General features: G+C 37.6%; 1 protein-coding gene across 1 annotated transcript in view; it reads left to right on the plus strand.

Annotated features, from left to right (window-relative positions):
- LOC114031883 (GRB2-associated and regulator of MAPK protein 1) overlaps positions 1–15,555 on the plus strand; it is a 205,018-nt gene that overhangs the window by 67,829 nt on the left and 121,634 nt on the right. The window contains exon 2 of the mRNA XM_027847075.1: positions 3,900–4,040. Coding sequence (XP_027702876.1) covers positions 3,900–4,040 — 141 coding nt within the window. The remainder of the gene's footprint in view (positions 1–3,899; positions 4,041–15,555) is intronic.

Here is a 15,555-nt window from a genome sequence, read left to right on the forward strand (position 1 = left end):
GACACCCCTCAACTCATGGACAGGTTTGAGACCCCTCCGTTAACCCTCAGCCTTGTTTAGCCTATCAGCTGAAAAATGGTTTATCAGGGTGTAGCTGCTGCGCCTACTTCAGCTTCCTGGAGCCACAGGTGAGAGTTAGGTGGATCATGTAGACACCAAAGGTGGAAAGCAGCCCTGAAAACATGGTGGAGGGTGTGTTCAGGGAAGACTGGTTCCTCTGGTGTGAGGTCTGCTGAGCCCTTTTTAAGGCTGGTTTTTAAAAAATCCATGAACTCTGTTGTAGAATATATATCTGGCTTGGGGAAAAAATAAGATGGTTTTTTACTTTCTTGGCTATTTTTACATTGATAAATTAATTGATAAAAATTTCCATTATCTTAAATGTTAGAAAAGAGGGAAATTATGCTTCGTATTGGAGTGTGTGTGTGTGTGTGTGTGTGTGTGTGTGTGTGTATGTGTATGTGCATTTGTGCAAATATCAACAACTTCTCATTCAGTCACTTTTTGGTTGTGCCAGACTCTTGACTTCATTTCGAGGTTTTCTTGGCAAAGATGCTGGAGTGGTGTGCCATTTCCTTCTCCAGCTCATTTTACAGATGAGGAAACTGAAGCAAACAGGGTTAAGTGACTTGTCCAGGGTCACACAGCTAATAAGTGTCTGAAGCTGGATTTGAACTCGAATCTTTTTTACTCCAGGCCTAGCATTCTAGTCATTGAGCCCAGTCCACTTCACAGGCTCACAAACCTAGAGCTGCAAAGGACCTCACAGATCATCTAGTTAAACCCGCTCATTTTACAGATGAAGAAACTGAGGCCCAGAGAAATTAAGGAAGTTACCCAAGTTCATGCAGTTAATAAGTTGTAGAAGTAGGATTTGAACCTATGTCCTCAGACTCTAGATATATTGATCTTTTCCACAGTGAAAAAAAGGTAAGACTGTGAAAAAGTTCAATTTAAAACCTTTGTAAAGAAAGTTGATAGTTGCTATGTAAGATAATTCATCTTTTCTACATTTTTTTAATATTTAGATATAAACATTAATGGAGTAGATTATTTCAGAATATTTTTAAACAACAGGAACTGTGTTCTTGACTCTTTATTCAAAACATTTTTGACCTTTGATTTAAAAAAGCTGTTGGCATTTAGTAAAAGTTGTTAATAATAATTAATGATAGCTCATAACATTATATGGTGCCTTAAGGTTTACAAAGCTCTTTATATGCATTATCTAATTATAGTGGAGAAGACAGAGTAGTGCAAAGTAACTTCATAGTTAATTCAATTCAACAAATAATTAGTAGGTGCCTAATATGGGCTGTGCTAGGCTCAGAACTTGGAGAAAAATATGAAGGAGTACCTGCCTTCCAGAAACATAAATTTTACATACAACATATGCACCGCTAAATAAATTCAAGTTTATATAAATTTATTTATCTATTGAACTCAAAATTAATTTGATGAAGGAGAGAGAACTGATTCCAGGCATTTTTTTCTGGCTGTCTACTATGCCTGGAACACTCTCCCTTCTCTGCTCTTACTAGTGACTTTCCGGACTTCCTTAAAGTCCCAACTAAAATCCCACCTTCCACAGGAAGCCTTCCCCAACCCCTCTTAATTCCAGTGCTTTCCCTCTTGTAATCATTACCTGTTTATTCTGTCTACAATTTACTTTGTGTATATTTTTTTGCATGTTGTCTCCCCTGTGAGATTGTAAGCTCCTTGAGGGCAGGGGCTGTTTTTTGCCTCTTTTTGTATCCTCAGAGCTTGGCACAGTGCTGGCACATCTATTGTTTTTGTTCAGTTGTTTTGTTGTGTCCAAGTCTTTGTGATTCCCTGGACCACTTTCCATGAGGTTTTCTTGGCAACTATCCTGGAGTAGTTTGCCATTTCCTTCTTTAGTAGATTACCTTTTGTCAGAACTCTCCACTATGATTTGCCTGTCCTGGGTAAGCCAGCACGGCATATTGCTCATGGTTCATTGATATGCACACGACCATCCTGCCACAACAAGGCAGTGGTCCAGGAGGGGCTTGGCATACAGTAAGTGCTTAATAAATGGTCTATTTAATCAGATTGGATACAGCGAAGGTTTAATGGAGGAAAGTGGTACCTGAGCTGAGCCTTGAAGGAATCTAGGGATTCTAAGAAGCAGAGATGAGAAGGGCATCTCTCTTACCACGCATGGGGGAGATGGCCTATAGAATAACAAAGAGGAAAAAGCTGCCCCACCTCCTGATAGAGAGGTGATGGACTCAGGGCGCAGGTTGAGATATTTACATGAACACTACTCACACACATATGTACATGTGTATATGTATATATATATGTATGTGTGTGTGTGTGTGTATGGAGAGAGACAGAAAGCGTGCCAATGAAGGAATTTGTTTTGCCTGTATGTGTTTATAATAGGATTTTATTTTTCTCACTTTCTCAGGAAGGAGAAAAGGCAGTTTTTTATTCACTGAAAAAAAAAATTTAAAAACAGAATGGCAGAAGGGCAGGAAATGGAATTAGGAGTTTGGGAAATAACTAGTAAGTCAGTTTGAGTGGAATCTAGAGTACATGAAGTGGAATAATATGAAGAGTCTGGAAAGATTTAGTGGGAGGCAGATTGTAGAGAACGCAAATGTTGTACAGAGGAATGAAAAGTTTCTCCTTCCCAGAGAGTAAGAGAGAACCACTGCCAGTTTTTTGACTAGGGGAGTGATATAATTGTATCTGTGCTTTTGGCAGCTTTTTAGGGGATGGATTGGAGAACAGGGAGACTAGAAACCATTTCAGAGGTCATTATGCTGGTGTAGGTGCAAGGTGAGGAGAACCTGAACCAGAGAAAAATGGAGGGATTCATGAGATATTGGGGGGTCAGTAGGGTGGAAGTACTCATGATTCCAAGGTTAGGAACCCAGGTGACTGGAAGGATGGTGGTATTTTCAATAGAAATAGGGAAGGTTGGTTTGGAGGAGAATGTCAAGATTTTTATTAAACATATTGAGATATAAAGTGAAATAAATGGAGTGATTGGAGGGGGGTGGAGGTAGGGTGTTAGAGTATCATCGTGTGCAATCAGACAACTAGAGTTCAAATCCTAGCTGTTTCTTTTTATCTATGTGTCATTTGTAGGCAAGTCATTTTATAACCTAAGTTTCTCCATCTGTAAAAACAGGAGGTATTAGACAATAGATGATCTCTAAATTTTCTCTCTAAATCCTATGAATCTTGGTTGGACCCAGTCAGAATAAATAAAAATATTTTAATATATTTTTATTATTTCAAGAATATAGACTATATATGTATATATAGACACATATATATATGTGTGTGTGTGTATAGACATATATATGTGTATATGTATACACACACACATATGAAAATATACCTTTTGGTCAGGTAAGAATAAAATGAAGAGGAGACAGGAATTCTTTTCAAGGAATAAATGGTTAATTGTAATTAGAATTAATCTGAAAATAAGCAGTGTGCCAGATCAGTGGTGTTTAAAACTCCAGTAGAAATGGGGTGTCCCAACCTTATGTAAAAGCAACTTCATGTTGACATAGAAAAACCACGTATTAACATTACCTATGTTTTATTTTATTTTTTATTTATTTTGTTAAATATTTCCCAATGACATTTCAGTCTGGTTTGGGCAACACTCAGGAGTTTAATACCTCTGTTCCAAAGTAAGATGTGTTTTCAAGTAGACCAAATATACAATCTTAACTGATAATTTGCGAAGCTAATTTTTTCTCCGTAACACAAAGGGGATAAATTTCAGACCTGCTCAAGTTTCAAATTATCAAAATCTGAATTAAACTAAGTTCTAGTTAGTGAGATTTTACTATAAAATATAGAACTGAATGAATATTAGTTCTGTGCATCTGACATAAAACACTCTTTTCCAGGAGAATCTGTGGAAGGTCTTCGAGAGAATGATTGTCTTCTGATTCATTCTTGCCGGCAGTGGACGACCATCACTGCTCATAGCTTGGAGGAAGGTCACTATGTCATTGGGCCAAAGATAGAAATCCCAGTACATTATGCAGGTATGACGCTTTCTTCTTCTATGAAAATAATTAGGGGTGAGAAATGAATACTTAATTTTTTTCTTCCACAGTGAGAGAAGGGAGGAGGATCTGTGAGAACCCTTCCTTTGAGATGCCTTTTGACCATTGGAGGATTACAATCAACACTTTTGATGGAGTTAGTTTTTTTTATTTCAAGCCTCCAACCTCCAAGTGAGGCATGTATGTAGCTAATTTGGGAGTTTATCAGGTATTGTAAATGAAAATGTTGAAAGCATGGTCAGTTTTCTTGGTTTCTATGTTCTTGAAAATAATACAGGAAGCAGTTCATTTTGATGGAAAGATCATTCTGCTAGTTGTCAGGAGACCTGATTCTGATCTGATTCTGATCTTAGCTCTTCCACTAGCTCTTTGAGCAAGTCACTGAATCTCTACTCCTCTCCCTGCTAAAGGAAGGAGACAAAGAAACAAATATCTATTAAGTGCCTACTTACGTACCAGGCAAAGTGTTAAGCACTTTACAATTATTATCCCATTGGAACTTCTGTACAAGTTCAGGAAGGTGTTGTATACCCATTTTACAGTTAAGGAAACTGAGGCAGAAAGCGGTTAAGAGATTTTCCTAGGGTCATGTGGCTAGTAAGTGTCTGAAGTTGAGTTTGAACTCAGGTCTTCCTAACTCTGGGCCCAGTGCTCTATACAGTGTGCCCAGTAGCTTCAGGGAATTGAACTTTATGAACTCTTGAGTTCTCTTCCACATCTACATCTAATTCTTAGATTCTAATATTTAGTGAGTAAAAATTGCCCTCATAATTAACTATTGCTTCTGGCTTTAAATTTTTCTGTTTCTACAGTTTTCAGTTGTTTTTCAGTCATTTCTGACTCTTTGTGACTCCATTTGGGGTTTTCTTAGCAAAAGTATTAGAGTAGTTTGGCATTTTCTTCTTCAATTTATTTTACAGATGAGGAAACTGAGGCAAACAAGGTTAAGTGACTTGCCTAGGGTCATATGGTTAGTAAACATCTGAGGCCAGATTAGAACTCAGAAAGATGAGTCTTCCTGATTCCACGCCTAATGCTCTATCACTGTCTATTTCTACATTAAAATCCATCAAATGAGCATTTTGGTTTAGTGGAAAGAAAACTGAATTTGGAGTCAATAACTCTTACCTCTCTTCTCCCTTTGGATACTTTTTAAAAACAACTATAAAATATTTAATTTAAAAACACTGACACGGGAACATATGAAATAACTATTATCAGCTAGTATAAATGCTTATGGTGAATTATTTAGCTGCCAGGTTTGTTTTTTTTTTGAAAATTGTACTTATATAGTTATCTGTGGGCAGCTAGGTGGCACAGTGGATAAAGTGCCAGGCCTGGAGTCAGGAAGACCTGAGTTCAAATCCAGCCTTAGATGCCTCATAGTTGTGTGGCCTAGGGCAAGTCACTTAATCCTGTTTGCCTCTGTTTCCTCACCTGTAAAAACTGGAAAAGGAAATGGCAAACCACTGCAGTATCTTTGCTAAGAAAACCCCAAATGAGGTCACGAGGAGTTGGATATCACTGAAATGACTGAACCAAACAATGTTATCTATCATCCTCTGATGTATAGTCAGGCTTTATAGCCTCAGTTGCTAAACACTTGGATCAAGTCATAACCAATTTTGTTGTAAAACAATCTCTGCACATTTATGTAAATTCTAGCATCTTATAATTTTAGTTATCCAATAAATCACAACGATACAGAAACATGCATCATGAGAAACAGGAAATATACCTCATCCATTCTTCATGATAGCAACTCGTCATGCTAAAGTAACAATGCTTACCCACAGCATTGAGGTCTGTGAACAGTCACTTTTCTACTTCATTCTGAGTGAAGTTGAAATGTGTAAGTACAAATGTAACATCTTATAAACAATTGCTTATAAAAAATGTCACAAATTAAAACCAATTTACATACCACAACAACATTACCTTCACTCAAGCCCCATCTCTACATTTCTTGTTCACCAATTAGACGTCTCTGGACATAATTGTGACTCTCTTGGCATGATGGCACACGTTGCTTTGTACTGGTCATCTTGTTTTACTGAACAATAGGACAATAATACTCCTGTTCTACACAATGACCAAACCGCTTTGTGCTCCTCCCACTGGACTCTGTGTCCTAGTACATCTCTGAGAAATCCTAGCTAGGAGGGATGTTCTGTTTGTAAAATAGTCATAATACTTGTTTTATTCTCATCTCATTTTAAATTTTTTGTAGCATTTTATTCAGAAAATTTGGATTTGGAGTTAAAGGACCTGGGTTCAAACCTCAATTTTGCCATTCGTCCCCTCAGTTGATATCTCTGAGACTTAGTTACCTCTTCTGTAAGATTAGGGGACTTGGGTTAGTTGATTTTTTGGGGTCTCTTCTTGTTCTCAATTTGTGATTATCTGATCTTCTGAAACTTGTTCTCAGATATGTCAATACTGGTCACAGCCCCGTCCACCCCCTAACCATCTCACTTAGGCAAAATCTGAATGTTGGTTGTGCTTACACTCTTAGTAATAACATACTCATGAAAGTGACAAAGATAAAAAAGCAATAAAATTATAATTAAAACTCTTTATTTGGAGGTAAACAAAGGTTTAAAAAACCCTTTTGTATTCAATATTTTAATGTCTGCCTGTACTTAGATATTTTCCTTTCAAAGATTTCATTTTAGAAGTATAATATACATCCAAGGGTAGCCTATAATCAAGTGACCATGAGAATTATTGTTTTTGTTGTTGTTGTTGCTTACTTTTTTCCTTACTAAACATCTCTGGATTTATAAAATCCAATTTTCTGTTTTATTTTCCAAGGGAAAAAAAATCCAATCTTAAACAATTTGTAACTGATTATTCCACAGTAGAGCATGCCATTAACACTCTATGTGTTAATGCTGTACTGTATGTGTAGCCTGTAACTGTACCTGTGTCCATCATCTGCCTCCTTCCTCCACCTATTCGTTGTGCGTTGAGATAGGTCTACTTGCCCCTTAGCTGGTCCTGGATCACTCTGAGTCTCACACTTCCCTTTTCAGAGCATCATCTGCCCAGGAAGAAATAAGCAGATTTTTAGGTCTCCTAGCTTAGAACTTGCTTCTCAGGCATATTGTTCCCAGGCTCAGGAGGCGGCTGCAAAAATCAGTAGAGAAAATGAGACCACAGGAAGTGCCTTGGCTACAGGTTTGGGCGCCTACTGAAACTGGCACATCCATCTTACCAGTAGCCGTAAATGAGGCATAGTCATTAACTCCGACTGTTCTCCCTTTCAAGATAGTGTTTGAGGCTATGGAGGAAATGCATGCTGTTTTTCAAAGGTCTCCAAGTTCCTGTGGTTTTCTCTCGTATGGGAAAACCTGAGAGGAGAAGGATTATTTTGGCTAAAAACACATAACTCCTCCAAGAATTGGTGTTAACGTTTTTTGATTACTATAATTGCTCAGGTTCCAGAAAGTAGCAGGAAACACCCTATAGTAAGTAGTCTTCTCCCACCCCAATGCATCTAGCATGTAACACTACCAATTTGTTTCTTAAACACCACTTTCATCCCATCACACTCTTGCTCAGATACCTCAAGTTCCTTCAGTTTCCTTGACTTGACACGGCCCCATCCTACCTCTGCATCCCACCTGGTCTCTCCACCCCCCCACCACTACCTTGCATTCTTCTCTAGCTAAAATTTAACTTAGTTCAGCAAACATTTATTAAGTGATTATTACCTGGGAGGCATTGTGCTAAGAACAGAAGATACAAAGACAAAAACTGAAATATTCCTGGACCCCAAATAACTTATCTTCTTTAGGGGTCTCAAAGAGACATAGAATCAGAGATTTAAAGGTAAAAGGGACCTTAGAGTCCATTTAGGACAACCCTCTCATTTTCCAGATGAGAAAACTGAATCTCAGAAAGGTTAATGAGTTGTCTAAGGTGATACAGTCAGTAAGTGGCCAAGGTGGAATTTGAATTTGGTTCTTGTAATGCCTTTGTTCTTTCTACCATGTCATGAGAAATCATTATTATTTTTAAAAATTATATCTGTTTTATTCTGAACTTAAGAAATAAAAAAAGCATCTCTATAATACAGCAGAATCGAAAAAAAAAGATGATTGTATGTGAAACTGCAAATCTATTATGTACAACTTGCTATTTCTTTTAAATATATAATAAAGTTCTCATGTAACTTTTTTGGATGCAGTTAGACATTATCATGGGATAATATTTGCAAGGCCCAAAGTGCAGAGGGCTGCCACATAGTAGGTGCTATATAAATACTTATTCCTTTCTTCCTTCCCCCATACCATGGCAATAAGAAGATTAAGCATAGGGAGGGAGGGGGAGAAAATTTAAAACTCAAAAGTTTATGGAAGTGATTGTTGAAAACTGAAAATAAATAAATTTTTTTAAAAAAAGAGATTCAGCATATAACACAAAGTGATTTTAAGAAAGAAGAATGATTACAACTTGGTGGGGAGGGGTGGAATTCAGAAGAGGCCTCATATAGAAAAGGCATTTCAGCTGAGCGTTGAGGGAAGGTATGGATTTTAAGATGTGGAGGTAAAAAAGAAGCACATTCTCACTATGGGGGACCACCTGTGTAGCTGAACAAAGGCATAAGGATGGGATGAATCATCATATTCAGAGAACACTGCAGTTTGCTTGAAATAGGGTGTATGTAAAAGGGAATAAGTGAAATAAGACTGGAGTGATAGATGGCAACTTTGTTGTGGAGGGCTTCAAGCACCCTCCACGAGGGCATTCAGTGACCGCAGATCATGCTGGGCATGTTTCTGTCTCTGTATGTGCTTATGTCATTCACCCTGCCTCAAATAGATACTCTTCCTCTTTCCCCTCAGCTTATTACCCTCACCACCAAGTCAAGTCTCACATCCTCTGTGCAAAGTCTTTCTTAAATCCGGTTTTTGCCTCCTCATGGCACCTTAGCCTTTATTATCCATACTATTTAGCTGACATTTTTGTAGTATTGCATTCTTAGACGTTTTTTCATATCATTGTTGTATTTACCCAGCTAAACTGTAAACTTGAGGGGAGAGGGCTGAAGTGTTGTATATTTTTGAAGTTTTTAAATTAAATGGCCTAATTAAACTGCATGTTTGAGCAGTACTATACATATGGTAGGCACTCAGTAAATATTTGCCATTTTATACTCTGCTCAATATTAGATTTTCTTTTAAGATATAATAGTGTTTTAAAAATACATACTTTTTTTAAAAAATCACCAAACATTAGCAAAGAATTGGAAACAAAGGTGGTGTTCATTGATTGAGTAATGGCTAAGCAATTTGTGGTATGTGAATATAGTGAAATAGAAACTATGAATATTATGAATGCAGAGAAGCATAAGAAGATTTACATGATCTGATGCAGAGTGAAGTAAGCAGAGCCAAAAAAAAAAAAAAGAAGCACAAATGACTATGACAATGTAAGTGGAAAGAACCACAAAACAATCAAAACTAAGTATTCACAAATTACAAAGAGCAAGCCTGGCGCCAAAAGAAGAACTATGAGCTGTCTCCCTTCCCCACCTTCCCCATTCCACTCCTTTGCAGAGGTGAGACGAGTATGAAAGTGGTACGTTGCATATATTTTTCACTTTTCCTTTGTATTGATTGGTTTACTGACTTTTCCTCCCTTATTACTATTATCATTTCTTTCTTTGAAAATATTATTTATAATATGAAAGGGCTCTCTGGGAGGTGAGGAAGGATACTGGGAGGAACCGTGGTGATGTGAAAAGCCCCAGAAATATAGATAAAAATTTACTAATTTAGTATCCAAGCATAATGCTACCACCATACCTTGCTACCTTTATTTTACGATAAACTAAACAGTGATTTATTATTGTTATAAAGTGCCATATAATAGATAGGATGCTGGATTTGGGGGTCAGAGGATCTAAGTTCCAATTTTTGTGCCTCAAACTACCCATGTGATATTGTATTATTCTCCTAACCTCTCTGGACGTCAGTTTCCATATCTGTAAAATGAGGAGCTGGATGTGATGAGCTCTAAGATCTTTTCTAGGTTTAAGTATATAATCCTATGATACTATAACAGGAAAAAAATACCCATTTGAAATGCAAGGCTCCAAAAGGTCTACTTTTCTCTAGTTAAATTTGCTTTTATTTTGACTACACTCCATTTCAAGATTCAGTTTTAATGATTGAAGTGACAGCTGGAAAGTAAAATAACAAGAACGTCTCTAGCCTTGGGTAAAATTCATGACTTTCCTAAGAATTTGTTAACCTTTTGAAATGACAGTAAAAATTTGATTTTCTCTAAAAGAAATTTATATGACATGTCTTATTTCTAAGACCTTCCAAGTTGAAACTTCATACCTTGTGGGACCTCTGGCAACATCATTAGCAGTGAATTTATTTATTCCTTATAATGTGACCCCCTTATAACCAGAAGCTTCAGAAAGCCCCTGTTTCATTGAGTTAGTTGGAACGGTAGCCAGCTGCCTTCAAAGCAATTGTTGACATCTTTACACAAGGCAATCAGGTAGTGAACTCGGGAAACCTTTCAGGTTCCTTGTGACCTTTTCTAGCTGAAATTTCCAACGAATGACCATAGTATCACATACTCTTAAGTTCATGTCTCCCTTCTAAGATTCTCTCCCAGATTTGCCTGCAAGAAAAACTTTGACTCTATTCATTCAACAACCGTTTCTTTAAAAAACAAAACAAAACAGAAAGCCAACAATAACAATTATGCAGTGGAATGAAAGGGCAAAAATTGAATTTTGAAATTTATTTCATCTCTTTTGGGTGAGACAACAAATGACCTGACCAGAAAGCAGCATTGGCTTTTTGTAAGTTGTGTAATATACTTCTAAGTAAATATTTAATTCCTGAAATGTCTCTCTGGTAAGCTTTTTTATATCTTTCAGTTGTCCTCATTTGTCAGCTTCTAAAGGTCAGAGACTCCCTCGTTTTAACCTAGCTAGCTTAATGCGATGCTGTGAGCCACTGGGTGTTTAAAAGCTCCAGCTGATAGAGGGGTCAAATAGCAGCACATGATAATGATTATCATTGGGCTTTTGAACATTATTCTCTACCAGATGGAATGTCAAGCATGGAAAGGATTATGGCTTATTCCTAGTACTTGGCTTATGAACTGCTCAGTTTGAAACTCTTCTATGGCTCTCTGTTATTGTCTTTAGGATAAAATATAAACTAACTCCTCAGCCTGCATTTTGATGTCCCTAACAGTTTGCTTATAATCTACCTTTCCTACCTGATTTCATGTCACTCCTCTTCAAAACTTTGTGTCACAAAGCATTCCCCATATGTCAGTGACTTATAGGGTCATAGCTGTGGAGGTGGAAAGACTTTAGAGCCCATTGAGGCCAACCTTCTCATTGAGGAAACTGAGGCTGAGAGGAGTTAAGGGACTTGCCCATGCTTACATAGCCAGTGTCTAATGCAGAATTTGAACCCCGGTCTTTCCAACCAAGCCCAGCAACTCTCTGTCCACTGTGCCACCTAGCTGCCTTTAAAATTACTTTGTATTTATCTATCTATTTCTCTGTGGACTTTTTCCCATGGTAGAATGTAAGCTCTTGAAGGGCAGGAACTGTTTATCTTTCTTCTGGGTATCCTCAATGCCTAACACACAATAGCAATAGCTAACATTTATGCAGCTTTTTGAAGTTTCACAAAGTGATTTGATCCTCATAACAACTAATGAGGGAGGGTGCTATTCCCATTTGACAGCTAAGGAAACTGAGGTGACTTGCCTGGGGTCATAGAGCTATTAAGTATCTGAGGCAGGATTTGAACTCAGGCCTTAATGATTTCAGCTCTCAAGCCGCTTCAGAAAGATCATCTTATGCAGCCTTTGAAAGAGCAAACACTTCTTCAGCCCCACAGCTCTGAATCTTACCTTCCTTCAAAGTGCAGTTGAGATGCCACCTATTTTGTGTAGCCTTCCATCATCCCTTCCAGCCTTCCCACCCTCCTCAGATTACCTTGTATTGTCTTACCTGTCTGCATGTTGTGTCCTGAGCTAGTTTGTTTCTTTGGTTGTATTGCTAGTGCCCAGTGTGGTGCTTTGTACTCAGTAAGTGTTTCAGAAATGTTTGTATTGAGTTGAATGAAAAGGATACGAGTCTTGAATCTATAACCAAGAGATTGCTTTGCTAATAAGATTCAAGGAATACCGAACCCAGAAGAGATCTGTGGAGATCCATCAGGGCTGTCCCCCTGCTTTTAAAAAGAATCACATTTCAGTTGCCAAGAGGCAATACTATTTCAAATTTTAAAGCATGAGAAAAATTCATTGATTCACATTGCAAATTCAAAATCATCTGGGCAGTTTACCTTTTTCTCTTATGTCATTGAAGAGCAGATTTGATAAGCAAATGAATAAATAACCTTCTATAGGTGTTGGACGTTTTTAAACCACCTATGAGAATCTACTGTTTCTGAGATCTTCAAATGTTCATTTTTAAAAATTCTGCTAATTACAAGTAAATCTCTGTCCGTTAATGAAGACCCAGCTACTTCTGTCTCCCCCTTCTCCCTCAGATCTTTTTGTTAGCCATTCATTCACATTATCACAGAGGCAGCCTAGTGTGTGGTGGGTAGCAAAGAAAGGAATACCAAGGGGCAGCTCGGTGGCACAGTGAATAGAGCCTTGGAGTCAGGAGGACCTGAATTCAAATGTGGCCTCAGACACATGATACTTACTAGCTGTGTGACCCTGGGCAAGTCACTTAACCCCAATTACCTCAAAAAAAATAAAGAAAGGAAGAGCAAGGTTCACCCCTGTCTCTGACAGTTGGCATGTTCATATCCTCGTTCAGCTTCAGTTTCCTCATCTGTAAAATGGAGATGATAATGAGTGTTAGCACCTCCTTCACAGGCTATTGTGAGAAGAAAATGAGATACTGTATGTATAAAGGGTTTTGCAAACCTTAAAGTTGTTGTTAAATTGTTTTTAGTCATGTCCAGCTCTCTGTGATCCCATTTGGGGTTTTCTTGGCAAAGATACTGAAGTGGTTGGCCATTTCCTTCTCTAGCTCATTTTACAGATGAGAAAACTGAGGAAATAGGATTAAGTGGCTTGCCCAGGGTCACACAGCTAGTAAGTGTCCAAGGCTGAATTTGAACTCAGGGAGATGAGTGTTCCTGACTCCAGATTCAGCACTCTGTACATGGCTCACTCTATACATTGCTCCACCTAGCTGCTTCTAAAACTTAAAGAGATTTATTATTATTATTATCATCATCATCATCAATATGTCATGTGCGCTTAAGAGTAATTAAGCTATCCATTTAAAAAGATTTTGTAATTTTTTTTTGCCAATTAAGACCGTGCTAGGCATTAAAATCAATGAGGCTTTCCTGAAATTCCATTTGTGATTGAGAACCATTGACTCAGACTCAAGGACTGAGCCACATGGCTTCCAGAGACCTAAACTACACTTGGTACTGAACTGGGAAGTGAGTGCTAACTTAAAAGTCCCATAATTGAAATTGATCTGAAGTCATTAACTGTGCCCTGAGAAATATGGAAAAATTTCTTTCCATTCTGGCAAAACAACTTTTGAAGTTTGGATAAAAAGTTTCTTAGTGTGACAAGTAATTGATACCAAAAGCAAGAATCTGTTCAGTCAGAGAGGCATATTTTGCCACCTGCAGAGAAAACACTCAAGAAAAGTTGGCGTTAACAACTAGGAAAGTGATTGCTCCCTTGCTCCATAATTTTATTCTTCAATTTAGATAAAAGGTATTGTAAATGAAGTGTATCCAAACCTTCCAGAGAAGTTTGGCTACCAAAAGTGCAGAGATTTGCTTTTATAAGTCTGGAATGGAAGTCAGACTTCTAAATTTTGCAATCACTCCTGTCATCAGCCCTTTGTAGGCGTCTAACACTGCTCACTTGAGGGTGGGAGGAATTAGGCAGAGGGGATTTCCTTCAGTAATCAAATTTTTAAAGATCATTATTTTAAAAACCTTCAATTTCTTTATAATTTCTGGTGTTTTTGATATTGATTTCCTTTCCTTTAGCTGTTTTTTTTGTTTTGGTTTTTTTGGGTTTTTTTTGGCAATTGGGTTTAAGTGACTTGCCCAGGGTCACACAGCTAGTAATTGTCAAGGGTTTGGTCTGAGGTCAGATTTGAACTCAGGACCTCCTGATTTCAGGGCTGGTACTCTATCCACTGCACCACCTAACTGCCCCCTCCTTTAGCTGTTTTGATCCGAATGTTTTTTTCTCATTAGTCCTGAAGTGAACAGGTAAGCCTTCTGAACTGTGAGCTCCTTGGGTACAAGAACCATGTCCTATTTATCTTTTATCCTCATTTATCACCCCATATACCTAGTGCCATACTATACACTTAGTAATTGGCATTTCATTGAATGTCAGTTGAATAGCATTGGTCCTGGAGTCAGGAAGACCTGAGTTCAAATTCAACTTCTGATACTAGCCGTATGACCTTGGGCAAGTCATGTAATCCTGTTTGCCTCAGTTTCCTCATCTGTAAAATGAATTGGAGAAGGAAAGGACAAACCAGTATCTTTGCCAGGAAAACTCCAAATGGAGTTAATAAGAGTCAGACACTACTGAACCAAAACAAAAGTCCCTTTTTCTCCTAGCTGCTGTATTTTTCAGCATTTTAAGGATCTGTGAAGCTGCTTCATGTCTTAAGAGGGTAAATGACACATAAGCACTGTGATGATAAAAAAAAGTTTTTTTCTCCCCCTCTTGCACAATCCATGCTCTTCAGCATGCACCTGGATTCTTAAGGCGTTGGCTGTTTTTAAAACGTGGGATATGCAATGTCTGTCTCTTGGGCAAAATTATAGTAATGCAGCATCTAACATAACCTTGGATTGTAATTACGGAACAAAAGGAAATGTTGAAACAAGCTAATTTTATTCTCCTGGGTTGTGAGTTTAATTAGCATGAATCATCTATTTTCAAAAGTAACTACTAGTGTTGAACAAGGCCTTATATGAGTATTTTGCCTATTACGTGGTACAAAGTTTATTTAGTAAAAGACAAATACCAACACTTTCTTAAAGATCTAAACATAAGGCTGCTGACCTTCTACCTATAGGGAACAATTACTTTTAAAATCACATTTTGTATTTGTAGAAATTTTTATTTATTTGCGTACCTATCTTCTAAACTCTTTGAGAGCTGGGACCCAGTTCTTTGAATCTTTCTCGGGGCCTTCTATGGTACCATATGTAGTAGGTGCTTAATAAATGTCTGAATTAATGCAATTCCTTGGCTAACATTGAAATTTACAAATCTAGTAAATCATAACAGTAACATGTTATGATGTTTGTACAACATTTAATAGTTTGTATCCCCAATCCTTAACATAGTGTGTTAAGGTGCTTAATAAATGCTTTTTGATTGATTTATATCCACTCATTTGATCCTGTGAAGTCATTGAACAATAGGCATTTATTAAGTACCTACTTTGTGCCAGACACTGAGTTAAGCAGCTGAAAGTGTTTGT

Source organism: Vombatus ursinus, unplaced genomic scaffold (assembly GCF_900497805.2).
Source record: "Vombatus ursinus unplaced genomic scaffold, bare-nosed wombat genome assembly UNPS02015255.1, whole genome shotgun sequence".
Taxonomy (NCBI): Eukaryota; Metazoa; Chordata; class Mammalia; order Diprotodontia; family Vombatidae; genus Vombatus; species Vombatus ursinus.